This window comes from Acomys minous (genome assembly GCF_964271855.1).
Source record: "Acomys minous genome assembly, chromosome: 14".
Lineage (NCBI taxonomy): Eukaryota > Metazoa > Chordata > Mammalia > Rodentia > Muridae > Acomys > Acomys minous.
The window spans coordinates 69,758,997-69,775,644 of NC_140496.1; the positions used below are offsets into that span (position 1 = coordinate 69,758,997).

At 36.4% G+C, this 16,648-nt stretch overlaps 1 protein-coding gene across 3 annotated transcripts in view; it reads right to left on the bottom strand.

The window, feature by feature from the left end:
* Positions 1-8,129: 8,129 nt before the first annotated feature.
* LOC311582914 (alpha-amylase 1) overlaps positions 8,130-16,648 on the bottom strand; it is a 37,416-nt gene continuing 28,897 nt past the window's right edge. For 2 of the 3 annotated variants that reach the window (XM_084756218.1, XM_084756217.1), the window contains exons 4-11: positions 16,109-16,306; positions 15,190-15,420; positions 14,340-14,473; positions 13,544-13,666; positions 13,350-13,449; positions 10,180-10,298; positions 9,945-10,070; positions 8,130-8,768 (exon numbers count right to left, since the gene is read on the bottom strand). In XM_084756218.1, the coding sequence (XP_084612344.1) occupies positions 8,579-8,768; positions 9,945-10,070; positions 10,180-10,298; positions 13,350-13,449; positions 13,544-13,666; positions 14,340-14,473; positions 15,190-15,420; positions 16,109-16,306 (1,221 nt within the window). In that variant the 3' untranslated portion in view covers positions 8,130-8,578. The remainder of the gene's footprint in view (positions 8,769-9,944; positions 10,071-10,179; positions 10,299-13,349; positions 13,450-13,543; positions 13,667-14,339; positions 14,474-15,189; positions 15,421-16,108; positions 16,307-16,648) is intronic. The other variant, XM_084756216.1, reaches the window with a different exon arrangement.

Here is a 16,648-nt window from a genome sequence, read left to right on the forward strand (position 1 = left end):
CCCTCAGCTGCTGATTTGTGACCTCTTCTATTACAACATAATTCTTCGATCTGCTGATCTGCTTTCTCTATATACAACATCCTCTTCTACTTTCAACTTTTCCTCCAAAATCATTTATATAAAATGTGGGGGTGAAAGTCTGCTAAACCAAGTTTATAGATCACGTTAGTTTGTCACAGAGCCAAAGTGAATCAATGAAATATGAAACCATAATGGGAATGAATGCATGAGCTCAAAGCTCTATTTTTAGGTACCAGTTTCATACCTACAATATGATACTTAAAATACTAAAGTCATATAATTCATACTATGCTAATTTAGAAAATAATAAACTACCATTAACCTGATTTTTAAAAAGACAAGGCAGCTGAGAATAATCACTTAAGGTTTTGAGATATGTGTCCTCATGTAACCGAAAGACAAAATTGTGACGACCTTTACATTTAGAATGAGAAAAGAAAGTCATCAGGAAATTAGGTAGCAAGATTGGTTCAAAAATCATAAAAAGAAAATACTGCAGTCACCATTCTAAGCAAAGTAGTCTAGCTCCACAGTTACTTCCGTCCTCCTACCTTGTCCCTTATTAATTGCTGTGGTAAAAATCAAATAATATTCTGTTGAAAATATCTTGTAATATAGAAGATCTTTTAAGGTAATAAAAGTGAACATTATACTCAGTTTCCCTTTTTTCTCACTTGTTAATTCCACATGAGATTTCTTGTTTCTGTTACATTATGCTCTATTCTTACAGAGAGAATATATTATTAAGAAACAGTCCATGTTCTTCCATTCACATGCTATATACACAACTGAGATTGAATACGGTGAATATGTGATATGGACAATTGAACGTGAAAAGAAGCAAAGTTTTATTTAAAGGCCTCCTAAACTCTGCATGTCAATATGTGACACTCCCCCTCTCAGTGAAAACAGATTCATTTCTCAAACGATATACCTTGATTACACTTTCCCCTCCCCCCGTGTCTCCTTATCCTTCCTACCTTCTTCCATCTTCTCCAGATCTACTTCTTTCTGTCTCTCATTAGCAAAGAACAGACTTCTAGTAGGTAACAATCAAACCTGACAAAATAAACTACGATACGATGAAACAAGAATATAATGTCAATAATGGACATAACAGACCAATAGGAGGAAGAGTACTTAGAACAGGCACAAGAGTCAGATACCCCCTTGTTCTCACAGTCAAGAGTCCCATAGAAATACTAAGCCAATGGCTATAAGACAGAGGCAGAGGACTTAGTGCAGGGCTCTTTAAACCCTGGTCTTGCAGCTTCAGTCTCTGTGAGCACATACGAATCATGCTCAAGTTGGTCAGAGGACCTTGTTTTCCCGATGTCTGATAATTTTTCTTCCTTCTCCACTGCAGGATTCCCTGAGCTCTGATGAGATGGATTTGATGAAAAGTTCCAGTTTATACTCTCCCCATATATTTCATGCATCTTCATATGTTCCCATCTGTCTCAAAAAAAAGCCTCTCTGATAAAGACTGGATAAGCTACTGATCTATGAGTACATCAGAATATCATCAGAAATTGGTTTGTTGGGTTTTTTTTTTAAGTCCAATAGTGTTTGGTTTTATCCTAGAACTCTGGGCTATGTGGTCTCTAGTTCTTGGTTACCAAAGTGGCATCAGGTATGAGTTCCTTCTCATGCAGTGGGCCTTGGGTCAAATCAAACACTGCTTAGCTACTTTGTTAAGTGGCATTTCCTGAAAAATGATCCTCTTATTTTAGATTTTTCTGATGTAATGAAGTACAGGTTATTAAAGTATGACCTTATGATTCTCTGCATTTCTTTTATGTCAGTTATTATGCGCCTCCCTTTTCATTTCTGGTGTTGTTAATTCGGATATTCTCTCTTCTTGCTTTTTAGTTAGTGTGGATAAGTATTTGTTTATCTTGCTAATTTTCTCAAACTACCTACTCTTTGTTGCATTTATTCTTTGTATTGTTCTTTGTTTCTATTTCATTGATTTCAGCCCTCAGTTTGATTATTTCTTGCCATCTACAACTCCCTTGGAATGTGCTTACTTCTTTTTCTGCTGGAGCTTCAGATGTGCTGTTAAGTTGATATATGAGATCTCTCCAATTTTTTTATGCAGGCACTTAGTTCTATAAACTTTCTTCTTTGCACCATTTTCATTGTGTCCCATAAGCTTGTATATGCTGTGTATTCATTTTCATTAAATTCTAAAAAGTCATTCATTTCTTCTTTTATTATTACTTTTTTCAGAATACATCTCAATTGTTATCCCCTTACTTGTCTCTTCCTGTGCGTCCCCCTCCCTCTTTCAACCTATTCCCCTCTCCTAGGTCAGAAGCGGACCTCCTCCTCCGCCATATGGTCACAGCCTATCAAATCTCATCTTAGTAGCCTGCTTATTCTTTCTCTGAGTGCCACCAGGCCTCTCCACCATGGGAAAGTGGTCAAATTCATGTCAGTGTCAGTCCCCATTCTCCACACAACTATGGATAATATTTTGTCCACTGGCTAGATCTGAGTAGGGGTTCAATGTTTAGTGCATGTATTGTCCTTGGTTGGTGCAGTAGGTTTAGCAGATCCCTGAGTCCACCCCCCCTCCGAGTCCAGAACCACCCATCATTATGTTCTTCTTGTAGGTTTCTAGGACCCTTTGGATCCTTCTATTTCCCTATTCCCATACTTCTCTCACATAGAGTCCCAATAGGAGGTCCTTGCATCTATCCCAATCTCCTGGTAAGTGGAGACTTTCATAGGACATCCTTTTTGGGCTAGTGTTCCATTATAAGTGAGTATATACCATGCAAGCCTTTCTGAGTCTGGGTTAACCCATTCAGTATGATCATTTCTAGTTCCATCCGTTTTCCCATGAATTTCAGGGTTTCTTTGTTTTTAATAGGTGAATAGTACTCCATGGAGTAAATGTTTCTTTATCCATTCTTCAACTGAGGGACATTTAGGTTGTTTCCAGGTTCTGACTGTTGTGAAGAAGGCTGCTATGACCATGATTGAGCATATGTCCTTGTTGTGTGGTGGTGCATCCTCTGGCTATATTCCAAGGAGTGGAATAGCGGGGTCTTGAGGTATCCCTATTCCCAATTTCTGAGGAAGCACCAGATTGATTTCCAAAATGGTTGTACAAATTTGCACTCCTACCAGCAATGAAGAAATGTTCCCCTTTCTCCACATTTTGGTCTTGATCCAGTTTTCATTCAATTGAGAGGTGCTCCATTCCTATGAGTTCGTAATATTTCTGTTAGATCTGTTGTAGCTGATATTCAGCTTCAATATATGGTTGTTATAGAGGATACAGGAGACTTGTTTTACTTCAAGTATGTGATCAGTTTTGCAGAAAGTTCCATATGGTGCACAGTAAAAGGTATATTCTTTTGTGTTTGGTAAGATGTTATATAAAGATCAATAGATCCATTTGGTTTATAACATATGTTAACTCCAGTATTTCCCTGTATAGTGTTTGTCTGAATGACTTGTTCATTTATGAGAGCATGATATTAAAGCCTTTGACTATCAGTGTGTGATGGTCAGTATGTGATGTAAGCTGTAGTATTGTTTCTTTTATAAACTTGTGTACTCTTGTGTTTGGTACATAGTTGTTAAGAATTGATTTTCCTTTAGTGAGTATGTTGTGCTCCTCCTTATCTGCTTAATTTTGGTTCGAAATGTAATTTTTTAAGATATTGAAATGGCAACACCAGCTTGCTTCTTAGGTTCATTTGCTTAGATTGTCTTTTTCCAACCCTTTTCCCTGAGGTAAAGTTTATCCTTGACTTTAAGGTTTGTATTTCAGATACAGCAGAAGGATGTATCCTATTTTCGCATCCGTTCCCTTATTTAGATTTTTAAAATGGGAAATTGAGACGTTTGACTTCGAGAAATAATAATTACCATTGATTATAGATTGCTATTATTTTGTTGTTGGTGGTAATATTGGTGGTGGTGGTGGTATATGTATATGTATGTCTCTGCATATCTTCTTTTCAGTTTGCTGGTGCAAGATTATTTTCTGTATTTTTATGTATGTAATTAAGCTCCTAAGGTTGGAGTTTTCCTTCTAGTAGTACCCTATGTAGAGCTAGATAGATACTCTTTAAATTTCACTTTATCATGAGATAGCTTATTTTTCCATATAAGTTGATTGAAAGTTGTGTATATGAGACGGGACTGGATACTGTGGTCTCTTTGAGTCTGCAAGATATCAGTACAGGACTTTCTGGATTTTAGAATCTTTATGGAAAAATCAGGTGTATTTCTAATTGGTCTGCCACTGGAATACAGAAGCAGTACAATATTCTATATTTATCAAATCCACCTCCCTTTATTGTCCTGTAAATGAATCTGAGACTTTTTTAAGCATTAAGAAACATCTCTAGCCCAAGGTTTTAAAGACACTTGTACATAGACGTGGCTCAGCCAGGCTAAGAGTTAATCCCATGTAGTGGGATGAGCAATATAAATTGCCTGCTCATTCAGCAATTTAAATTATTCACATCCTGATTGTTTCCCTCTTCCTCATGCCTTCCCCATTTCCCTTCCCTACCTCAACCCCTCTCCCTTCCTTCCCTAGTCCTTAGAAAGGGGAGCCCTGCTCCCCTAACATCTGGCTTCTACCTATTAAGCATTCTCTGTACTACTTTTCATATTACTAAAGCTATCATTAAAACATTGGTTTTTTTTCTTAAATTTTATCTTTTACATATTTAAAGTCATTTATATCCATTCTTATTTAACTTATTTGGAAGAAAAGATGTGAAGTACGCAAGTGGCATATGCTTAAATAGCAAAATAGGAACCATTACAATGTAGAAGGCTGAAATTTTAACTCTAGGATATCAATGTACTACCCACTTACTAACTTATAATACTTTAAACTTGAAATGGAATAAACACAAAAAAATGATCAATAAACTAGAAGAATATTTTAAGAATACATTATAAAATAGTGAAAACATAAGAGTCCTGGGTACTAATTAAAAGAGAAAATAGAAATTTGATACAAAATGAAAAGGCCTTTTCAACAGGAAGCTGTGGAAAAGATGTATAGTTTAGCTACTCTTAAATGTTTATTTTTCAATCCAAAAGGCAAAAATTAAGGACATACAGCTCAGCATCAATTTTTTGTTAAAGTATGGAAATTTTTCTACCATACACTATAATAAAAAAAATATTAAAAATTGCTATGTTTTTAAAAGAAAATTTTTGTACATTATTGTTCAAAATATACTGAAAATTCTGCTTATATTTATTTGTCCTGCAGAATGAATCACTTATGCATACAGAGAAACTTGTGCATATGTTTATTAGAACCTTTCTTACAACAGCAAATCTCTAGTTACAATTGTCCTTGGTATTTAAAAAACATGGCTAAATAGGAGAATAAATGTTTCCTATGTGATCTCAATCCCATTGACAGTAGAATATTGTCCTGATCAAACTCTTTAAAAAATTCAATTTCTGACCTCACATAGAGTCATCTGTGAGAAGGACAATGACAATAAATGTTTATGTATATGTCTATTTGGTCTTTAACTATTACTTGTGTTAATATTTTAAGTAGCATAAGATATTTGAATTTGGTTTGCAAGTATTTTATTGAGTATTTTTGTGTCAATGTTCATAAGAGAGATGGGTCTGAGATTCCCTTTCTGTTTTGAGTTTTTGTGACACTTAGGTATCAGGATGACTGTGGCTTCATAGAATGAAGCCCAATGTTCCTTCTGTTTCTGTTTTGTGGAACAGTTTAAGGAGTATTGGTGTTAGCTCTTCTTTGAATTCTGCACTAAAACCGTCCATCCCTGGACTTTTTTTTTATTAGGAGACTTTCAATGACTGCTTCTATTTCCTTAGAGGTTATAGGACTATTTAAAAAGTTCACCTAGTCTTGACTTAGCTTTGGTAAGTGATATCTATGTAAGAATTTGTCCATTTCATTTAGATTGTCCAATTTTGTGGAGAACAGGTTGTATAATAAGACCAAGTGATTCTTTGGGTTTCCTCACTGTCTTCTTATCTCCACCTTTTCATTTCTGATTTTATTAATTTGGATACTGTCTCTCTGCCTTTTAGTTAGTTTGGCTAAGAGTTTGTCTTGTTGATTTTCTCAAAGAACCAGCTCTTGTTTGAATTGAATGTATTGTTCTCTTTGTTTCTATTTTACTGATTTCAAACCTGAGTTTGATTATCTCCTGTCATCTACTCCTCTTGGGTGTGTCTACTTTTTTTTTTGTTCTAGAACTTTCAGATGTCTTATTAAGTCACTGGTGTGAGACCTCTCCAATTTCTCTATGAAGCCACTTAGTGCTATGAACTTTTCTTTTAGCCCAGACTCAGAAAGACACACTTGGTATGTACTCACTTATAAATGGATATTAGCCGTATAATACAGGATAATCATACCACAATCTACAGACCAAAAGAAGCCAAGGAAAGCATAAAGGAAGAACAGGAAATCCAAAAGACACCCTATGTAGATATAGGCAGAGAACAGGGTGGGACTTGGGGTTGGTAGAATAATGGGACTGAAGATAAGGTGATAAAAGAGAGGAGGAGAGCTGGTGAGGAGACCTGGGAGATAGAACCGAAATCCTGAGGAGGGGGCATCTCTGGGATAGGAGAAGCTCCTGGGAGTCTACGGGATGACCCTAGCTGAGACTCCAAGCAACTGATGTTAAGGAGCATAAAGTCAGCACCTCCTTTAGCCAGGTGGAGGTAGGGGGATACCAACCCATACATAAAACCTTTCACTAAAAAGGTGTCTTGTCTACAAGAAGTGTAGGGGTAAAGATGGAACAGAAATCGAGAGACTGGCAAACCAGTGAGTAGACCAGCTTGAGGCGAAACCCTCGGGAGAGGACTGACCATAGTCACTATTAATGATAACTCTCCTAAGCTTGCAGACAGGAGTCTAGCATAAGTCTTCTGAGAGACTTTTATGACAACTGAGGGAGACAGATACATAGACATAAGGCTAAGCAATGGGTCAGGCTCAGGGATTGCTATGGAAGATTGGAAGGAAGGATAAAGTGAACCCGAGGGGTCAAAGGCACCACAAGAAGTCCTAGACAGTACTCTGCCCTGGGCCCACAGCGGCTCACAGAGACTGAACCACCAACCAAAGAGCTTGCAAGAGCAGAACCTAGACGCCCTACACATACGTAGCAAATGTGCAGCTTGGTCATCATTTGGGTCCCCTAAAAATAAGAGTAGGGGCTGTCTCTGAGTCTGCTACCTACAGCTGGGTTATTTTCCTCTAGCTGTGTTGCCGTGCCACTCCCCAGTGGGAGAGAATGTGCTTAGTCCTGCAGTGACTTGAGATACCAGGATGGATTGGTGCCATTTTGAGGCCTGCCCTTCCCTGGGAGGAAGAAGAAGAGGGAATGGGAGGAGGAGGTGGCGTGGGACTGGGAGAAGAGGAGGGAGGGGCCTGGGATGGGGATGTAAAGTGATTAAATAAATAAATAATGAATAAATAAACAGAGGAAAAAGATATCTGAAAAGTTATATAGAAACATAATATTGTTTATACTTTTTTTTTAAAGCCCTATAGCCAGGAGTGGTGGCTCATGCCCTTAATCCCAGCATTCGGGTGCAGAGCACCAGTGGATCGCTGTGAATTCAAAGCCAGTCTGGTTCTACAAAGCAAGTCCAGGACAGCCAAGGGTAACACAGAGAGACCTTGTCTCAAAACCACCCGCCTCCAATAAGCCCTATAATAAATGTAAGTCTGGGAATAAATATGCACATGGAATTTAAGTGAAAATTTCCATTTGAGATGACTCTACATTTTTCTACTTTCATCATTAAAAATGATTTTACTTAAGTAGAATTATAAAAACAAAATTTCTTTCAGCCTGTTAAGATATTCTGGGGACATCCAGTTTTTATTTCATTTCATAAAGATTCTGAGTAAAAAAATATTTTCCACAGAATTATTGTTCTTTGTAAAACATTTTACTATTTTAAAATATTTAGTGTTTATGTTTAAATGTTTTTACAAATATGTATGAATTAGTGTATTTATGTATATTTAAGAGGCTTTATTGCTCTTGCAGAAGACACAGGTTTAGTTTTCAGCATGCAATAGCAGCTCACATTCACTTTTGTTCAGGTAATAACATTTCACTTATGTTTATTAAGGCAAACCTACCTAAAGGTGAGTCTCTTACACACAAAAAGAATTGAAAATGAGGTAGGGAGGGATTTGTTGGGAAGATAAAGGGATCTGTTGGAAAATGAGAAGATGAAATAGAAGATAAGTGAATGAATATGACAAAATACAATAAAAGCAATGAGAATTTATGATACTATGAGATAAATAGTACATTTTATAAAACAATACATTTGTCTGGATGTCTTCATAAATCTGAGAATTTCCTGTGACAAGTAATCTAAAGATAATCTTCTAAAAGATGTTCTCATAATTACATATTATTTAATTTTTGCTTTTCCAGGGTTATGACTGATAGATTTTGATAAATGTGAATGAAGTATAAAAATTAAATTATGCAGAAGAAAATAAACACAAATGATTGATGCTTGCAACATGTATTTATTTTAAATTTTATATTTTTGACTCAGCATGGATTGCAATAAATGGGTCTTCAGCAGAGTTACTTATAGAAAAGTGAGCATTGCCATCACTGCCAACATATACTTTTATTCCAGTGCAATTGCCATCAATTTTATCTCCAGAAATGACATCACAGTATGTGCCAGCAGGAAGACCAGTCTGTAACGTTGTTGACAAAGGCCTGAAAAAGTGGAAAGTTAATTCTAAATTCAAATTCAACATATAAGCGCAAAAGAGCAAACTATCTCCAAAATAAATAATTGCCTAAACTTTGTACTGTAAATTACAAAAAGTTATACTTTACTAGACAAAGTCCGAGTAAACATCAGAAGAGCACATGGTAAGTTGAAAACTTGGTCACACAACAAGTGCTGGCAGAGATTGGGGAGGTTGAGTGATGTGGACTGGTTGGATGAATTCTGTCACTGAAGACAGCTTTGAGAGTAAGAAGACTTGCACCTGTTCTAGCTAGCTCTTTCTGTATTGTGCTTGTGGGTCAAAAGGTGAGTTACCAAATTCCTGCTCCTGACCTCATACCTTGCCTTCATGTAGTCTAATTGTAAGTTCAAATAATTATTTTCTCTATAAGTTGTTGTGGTCATCGTGATTAATCATAGCGCGCGCGTGCACACACACACACACACACACACACACACACACACACACACACACACACACAAAATGACCTAAAAGATCAAAAGAATACATTCAAATAAATTTTCAATTACTTGCAAAGAAATTGGATTGAGATCTCTTAGTATAGTTGCACATGTGAGGAAATTACTAAAGGAGAAGTTGCATGTGTAACAAGAGAAAGGCCAATCACTGGAAATGGTAGAACCAAATGACAACTGTCTCTTGAGGAAAACCATTATCCATGGCCAAGTATACAAATGTGTTGAAAAGATTTATCACACAGAAGCAGAGAATTATAATATAGGCAGAAACGTTTTATGTCAAAAATAAAACAAAAGAAAAGAAAACCAAAAACATATAATAGTTGCGATACAGAGTTAAAGGATGGAAGAAAGTAATTTGAAATCTACATTCCTCATATTTTCTAAATGTTTATGAGTTTTGTACAGGTGTCACATGAGTGTATAAATAAAAATATATGCAGATGGTAGTGTAAGAATACATCTAAAGAAACAGAAACAACAAAACTCTGCCTATAACAAAACCCGAGAAAGTAGAAAAACACATTAAGAGCAAGAATCTTTATTTTCAGGGTTTCAAGTCACTGTACTTTCTTAAATGCAATAATGAAAAGATTTTCAGCTACAAATGAGCAGAAAACAAAAGTAAGAGTCTAAGAGTGTAACAGTATCCAATCCTACTTTAATTGATATTCACTCACCAGTCATCATTGTTGAAGACAATGAATCCTCTGTTTCCTCTGCCAAAAGCTACTTGGTTGCTGTCATTATCCCACCAGTTAGCAAAAGGCTGACCATTGACTACGTTTCTGAAGGCCACCATGTTCCTAAGAGCACAATGTCATGTGAAATGCTGGTATCCTTAAATGTCAACAATTTAAAATAAAAAGTGAAACAACTTTCTTAGAGAAAAAAATTTACAGAGGAAAGTCCCACCTTATTTGACGCCATCGATGTTCACAGACCCAGTCATTGCCACATGTGGTGTCTGGGTTAATGGTCACTTCTTTGGTTGCTCCATTGTTATTTGGTGGTCCAACCCAATCATTGATATCCTTAATTAAGAGGGAAATCTCAGATTTTTAACATACATGCTCCATTTCCATTGCACTAAACTCAAAGAGTTATGCTACTGAGTACGTGAGAAAGTCATATCCAACTCTCCACTCTACTGTGGAGAATGTTCTGACCATTGGCTAGATCTGGGTAGGGGTTTAAGGTTTACCGCCTGTATTGTCCTTGGCTGGTGCCTTAGTTTGAGCGGGACCCCTGGGCCCAAATCTGCCCATCATAATGTTCTACTTGTAGGTTTCTAGTACCCTCTGGATCCTTCTACTTTGCCATTCTCCCATGCTTGTCTCATCTAGAGTCCCAATAGGAAGTCCTCCCCACTGTCCCAGTTTCCTGGTACTTGAAGGCTTTCATGGGACATGCCCCTTGGGCTAATATGCCTCATATTTGACCATTTTCCCTGGAGGGGGAGACCTGGTGGCACTCAGGGGAAGAACAGCAGGTTACCAAGAAGAGACTTGATACCCTATGAGCATATACAGGGGGAGGTAATCCCCCTCAGGAACAGTCATAGGGGAGGGGAATAAGGGGAAAATGGGAGGGAGGGAAGAATGGGAGGAGACAAGGGATGGGATAACCATTGAGATGTAACAAGAACAAATTAATAAAATAATATATATCTTGGAAAAAAAGAGTTATGCTACTTCAATCTGTCTAGTATCTACTTACTCTCAAATTCCTTCAATAATTATATAAACCATTACTGAGTATTTACTATTTGAGTGTATGCACTATAGTTGTCTAAAGTCATAGTTCAGAGACTTATACATTTTTATTCATTCAGTACCTTTCCATGCAACATTTTCTTCACATATCCTTTATCGTTTTTGTATAACTAAAAATAATAAAAGCTTTAGCATCAGAAAGACTAGGATTAAAGAAGAGGCTCCAGTGGCATGGGCATTCAGAAGACACCTAGAGGCCCACACAAACATTGCATGGTCCACTCACAGCAGAAGCCACTATGATGTGCAAGTATGTGGTAGAAAAATGGGAAGAAAGAAATACAGAATGACTGAGCACTATGAAAAGAGGTAGAAGTAGAGATATGAGCATGGGGAGAAATAGCCTGATGTGAGTAGCCTGCCTGGCCACCTGAGGACATGGTGAAATCCTAGCCCATTCTGCCACTGAGGACCATGTATGGATCCCTGGTCATGAGGCACAGGAATCTTTGTCAATGGCCATAGCTCGTCTTTTCATCAAAGGCCTTGGGGTCATCCTTGGTGTGGACTATGACTCGGGACCTTGTATATGTCTAGAGCTGGCTCCACCTGTTACTAGCTGCAGCATTTGGAAGAGCAGGCCATGCACCACACCCAGGTAGCACAGTAGAGCTGGCACTGGTCCTGGGGCTAAAGGGAGGGTACAGGTGAACTTGTTTTGAGAGTATGATCATAAGAGACATAGCCCTGCCCCTCATCTGCTCTATAGTGCAGTGGGTGAGGTGAAGGAGAGGTTATCAGCCCCCAGCAAGCTGAGGGAATAGAGCAGGAAAGCTGGCTCTTCCCCTTGTTGTCTGTGGCTTTGAATGTGTTAGCCAGTGCAGTGCTAGAGATCTCAGTAATGTAGGTTCAGGAAATAGTTGGCTGACAAAATGAGCCACTTCTTAGGTCCAGTTCCAAGGCTATTACTGGGCCCATGCCAACATCTACTCCAACCATAAAGTGCTGGAGCATGTGATGATACTAAGTGATTTGCAGTGAACGGTACTGCAAATGAAATGCTGCAGGATTTCCATGACACAAGGCAACAACAGGATATCTTACAGAAGGGCCAACTAGGATCCATTAATAGTGTAAAAGAAGCCAGAGACCTCAAACCAGACAGTGACTCATTACAATGAACATGTGTGGACAAAAATGTTATACTGTACGACACACTGTGACACCCTTCAACTTCAGCAATCAGGTTTTGCTTGTTTCTTTTTTATTATTATTTTTTAAATTTTTCTTTTAGTGTTGAGATAGCAAGGGGGATAGATATCAAGGGACAGGGAGATTAGTAGAATTGAGGTGCATGATGTGAAAACCACCAAGAATGAATAAATAATTTTTTAAAAGCAGGTTCCAGTACCAATGACATTTCATAACTGATTCAATATACATGAATTTTCTATGTGTGAGTTTTATTATTTATAAAATATTTTGTTTGGCACAAAATATTAATGTCTGTGAAATTCTTTAACAAATATAATTGATTTCCAAATTAATACTGGTTTGTTTATACCACATTTCAAATAAATGTCCTATTAAATATATCCTGATAGTCTGTTATAAATTTTCCAAAATTTTAATATCCATTTCATAATAGTCAGAAGACTTATACATCTTTCTGAAACAAATGTTCTGGGCATTTCTAGAGAAGCAGTGTTTCTCACATAAACCCAGAGCTGGACAGTTTGATGACTAGAGATCTGCTGTCTCCACCTGCTGTGCTCTTCTGATACAAATGAATCACAAAGCATGTTTAAAATTGCAAGGTGCCAGGGACCTAAATGCCTCTCCTGCAAGAGTTTTACCCTGTAAGTCATCTTCATGATCTTTAGCTGCTCTCTGAAATTGTTCAGACTAAGATATTAGAAAATAGTTTTGTAATGTTTGCTAATCTTGGATAAGTCTTCCAACTTATGACTTAATTTAACATAATTTTTCATGTATCCTCTATTTCCAATTAGTTTCAGTTAAACTTTATTATTTCTTTTCTAAAAATCTAAAAGTACTAGCAAATATTTATCATGGGCAAATTTTAAACAAAAGCGGTTTACCTTCTTTATAGATGTTACTATGTACAATACCCACATCAAATTGACAAGGTGAGCACTATTAGACTCCTATGTTTTACTTTTTGTACCTTGTTCTCTAATTTTTAACTATTTTTTCTATAGTGATAAAGAGGAGAATACTTCTATAATATACTTACATTACTTAAGTTATATAAATAAATATTTGATGGCATGTACTTTGTATAACAATTTCATGTGTAACTAAAACAGGAATGTTTCCTTTTTCTTAAAAAAATATATTCAGACTTACTCTTCCATTCTGAAAATATCTTGGCCACCGGTAACTTGACATTACTCGTGTGAATCCATAAGGATGGGCCAACATAAATCCAACAGCCATTTTGTACAGTCTAAAAATTAACAAATAATATGACAATAGAAAAATAGGAAGTTTACCATCACTAAAGGGCATGTAACAAAATGGTGAAGAATGGTTTTACCTACCTGGCATCCCAGAATGTCAAGATGGATGCTCCTCCAGCCCCATGCCCTCGCTGATTATCATGGTTGTCCACAAACACAAGGGCTCTGTCAGAAGGCAGGAAACTCCAACCTTCTCCCCAGTTCCTAGATTTAAACAATATGCATATATTATTCCTTGACAATACATTTGGAGTATTCAAATTTTGTGTCTCTTTCTATAATCCATTTCTATTTAAGTAATGATTCTCTAACTAAATGATATTTCACAGGAAAATTTTCTTATAGATGATTCTATAGATGGTGAGATTATTTGCTTTCATGCACATTGCTCATGTAAGCTTGTGGTATAGATGGACTCAAGAAATGTAAATATTCATTATTTATATACATTATCTACAATGTAAAACAAATAAAGTGAGGACTGCATGTTGAACTGTATATTATGACATATATATACATATATACATATATATATATGCAACAGTAGATCCACAATGTAGTTTTCTTTGTGCATAGTAGGATTTTTAAGTAATATTTTATCATTAGCAGACTATAATTACCAAAATCTAGTGGAATCACAGACAGAAAATAATCTCTGGTTTATGTTTTGTGTTACTAAAATGTTTCCTTTTTATTGATGTTTAATATGATAATTATTAATTTCAGGTAGTTTTTATGGTTTAGAGAACAATGAACCTTCTTGATAGCAAACTCTGTCATGAATAAATAATAATTAAGAATGTTCTAATATGACCATGTATTTGGATAAGATGACAGGATCTGTGACTGACAAAATGACCAAGTATGATGTACTTACTTTAAGTAGGCCATCTTCTCTCCATTCCATTTGCGCATAACACTGCCCAATTTTGCCCCGTATTTGAATTCTGTCACACGCCCATTTCCAATATACTCATTACTTGTCACTGCCTCACCACCCAGATCAATTACCTAGTAGAAGACACACAAAGATAATCATTGGAATAAAATGATATTAAAATGTTTAGCATAAAAGTAATATTCTAAATATCCCCTAAAGTTTGATGTCCAAACTGGTTTTCTTTATTTCTTTATAAAGTATATGCATCAATATTGAAAGAAACTTATCCACGATGTTACTCCTTGTTCAATAAAAAAATGCTAACATAATTCAACTTAAAATTCAATTGAAAATTTATTATTCATACTAACAGCGAACTTACTTTCCCAGAATTTCAGCACTTAAAAATGCATTTAATTCTCCAAAAATAAGTACAAACATTACTAAACCTCTTTACATTAAAAATATCCACATAAATATTATAAATTTATCCATGCCTAATTTACATGCCTAATAATATTTAAGACAAGGGTTAAACTTAGATAATGGGCTTGAGAAAACAACTAAGATTATCTGTCTTGCACAGTGGTCTCTGAGTATACACTAAATGGCACAATAATGTCACATGCAAAACAAATTCTCTACACTCCCTTAGGTCCTTATCCTGGTAAAGAATTAAGTCTTCTATATTCAAAAAGGGAAATTAAAGAAACAGCACATTTTATGAGGACTCGGATATTAACCTATTGAAATTATGTTTAATAAAATCTTCCACCAATCTCCTGGTCAACAATATGAAAATATTATATGCATATATGTATATATGTACATATATGTGTTAGTTTACCTCTTGATAAATGAAAGGTCGGCTTCCTTGAGAGAACCACCTTGTATTTAGGTTATGCAGTTTATCCAAAATTGCCTTAATGTCTCCAGGCCACATGTGCTTAGCAGCATCAAGTCGGAACCCGGCTACACCGATGTCGATGAGATGGTTCATGTAGTCAGCTATCGTGGTACGAACATAAGGTTTCTCAAGTGCAAGATCCAGAAGGCCAGACAGACGACAATCTCTGACCTGTTGAGACAAACAAAAGAACCAAACTATGATTGATTTATAAATGTAATCTGTCACCCTATAATCCCTTCAACTGTTCACTTATTCACTGATTGGTCTGCAGAAGGCTTCATAAAGCCTTTGCACGACACACTGGGAATGTTCACATTGTCCTGTGGATACCCTCAGAATAATTTCCAGTAGGAAGACTAAACAAGTCGGCAATAAAGTAGATAAAATTATTAGTTGATAAGGAAACATTTTCCATCCTTTCTTTTTTCTTTCTCTTTCCTTTCACTTATTTGGTACAGGAATAAAACCTAGGAATTCTAATATTTTTAGCTCCCTCATGGAGCCATCAAATAAATAAGGGAGGATTGTTTATTTAATTAATTTATTCAGATAGCATCTCAATTGTTATCCCATCCCTTGTATCCTCCCTTTCTTCCCTCCCTCTGGCTTTCACCCTATTCCCCTGCCCTATATCTGAGACCAAGGGGGACATCCTCTCCCACTAAATGGTCATAGGCTATCAAGTCTCATCTTGGTAGCCTGTTTATTCTTTCTCTGAGTGCTTCCAGGCCTCTAGGGGAGGATTTTTGGTAGTTGTGGTTCCTATGGAATCTACTCCACATGTCAAATGACCCTAAAAGTTCTGTTGAATGATGAAGCCCAGATTTTTCTTTTTAAGTCTGATCATTTCCCTCACCTGAGCAGCATCATTGTAGCTCTCGATGCCTCCACTTCTACTTCTACATTTTCCATCGTTAAAGTCCCAGCCAGAGTACGGAACCCCAGGAAAGTCCCTGTGCTGTGGGTTGAAATAACTTCCACACGTACTGCTTGTTCCTGCTGCAGCTCCTTCTCCACACATGTGGTTAATGACAGCATCCACATAAATACGGACCTGAGGAGAAAAGTGTGTACTTCAGTGCAACTTAGAAACCTAAAATTTAAGTAGTAAAATTTCATAGTATGATACCATAACTATAGTAGGTATTGCAATTTGATAGATTCATTTTTGACAAAAAGCCAGGTGTAAACAAAAATATGAAATGAAGATCAACAACACTCCTAGTATGTGGTTGAGGATTTATAGAAATGTTAAGTGGAAAAACAGAAACCATTTTCATTAAAATAAAAAGAAAAGTGCCATTTAAGAAACACTGGAATTAGGTTTGTTTTTTCAACTGGACACTGTTGATTTTAAAATAAGTTAATTGAGTCTTTACTTAGTCCCTGAAGAAGA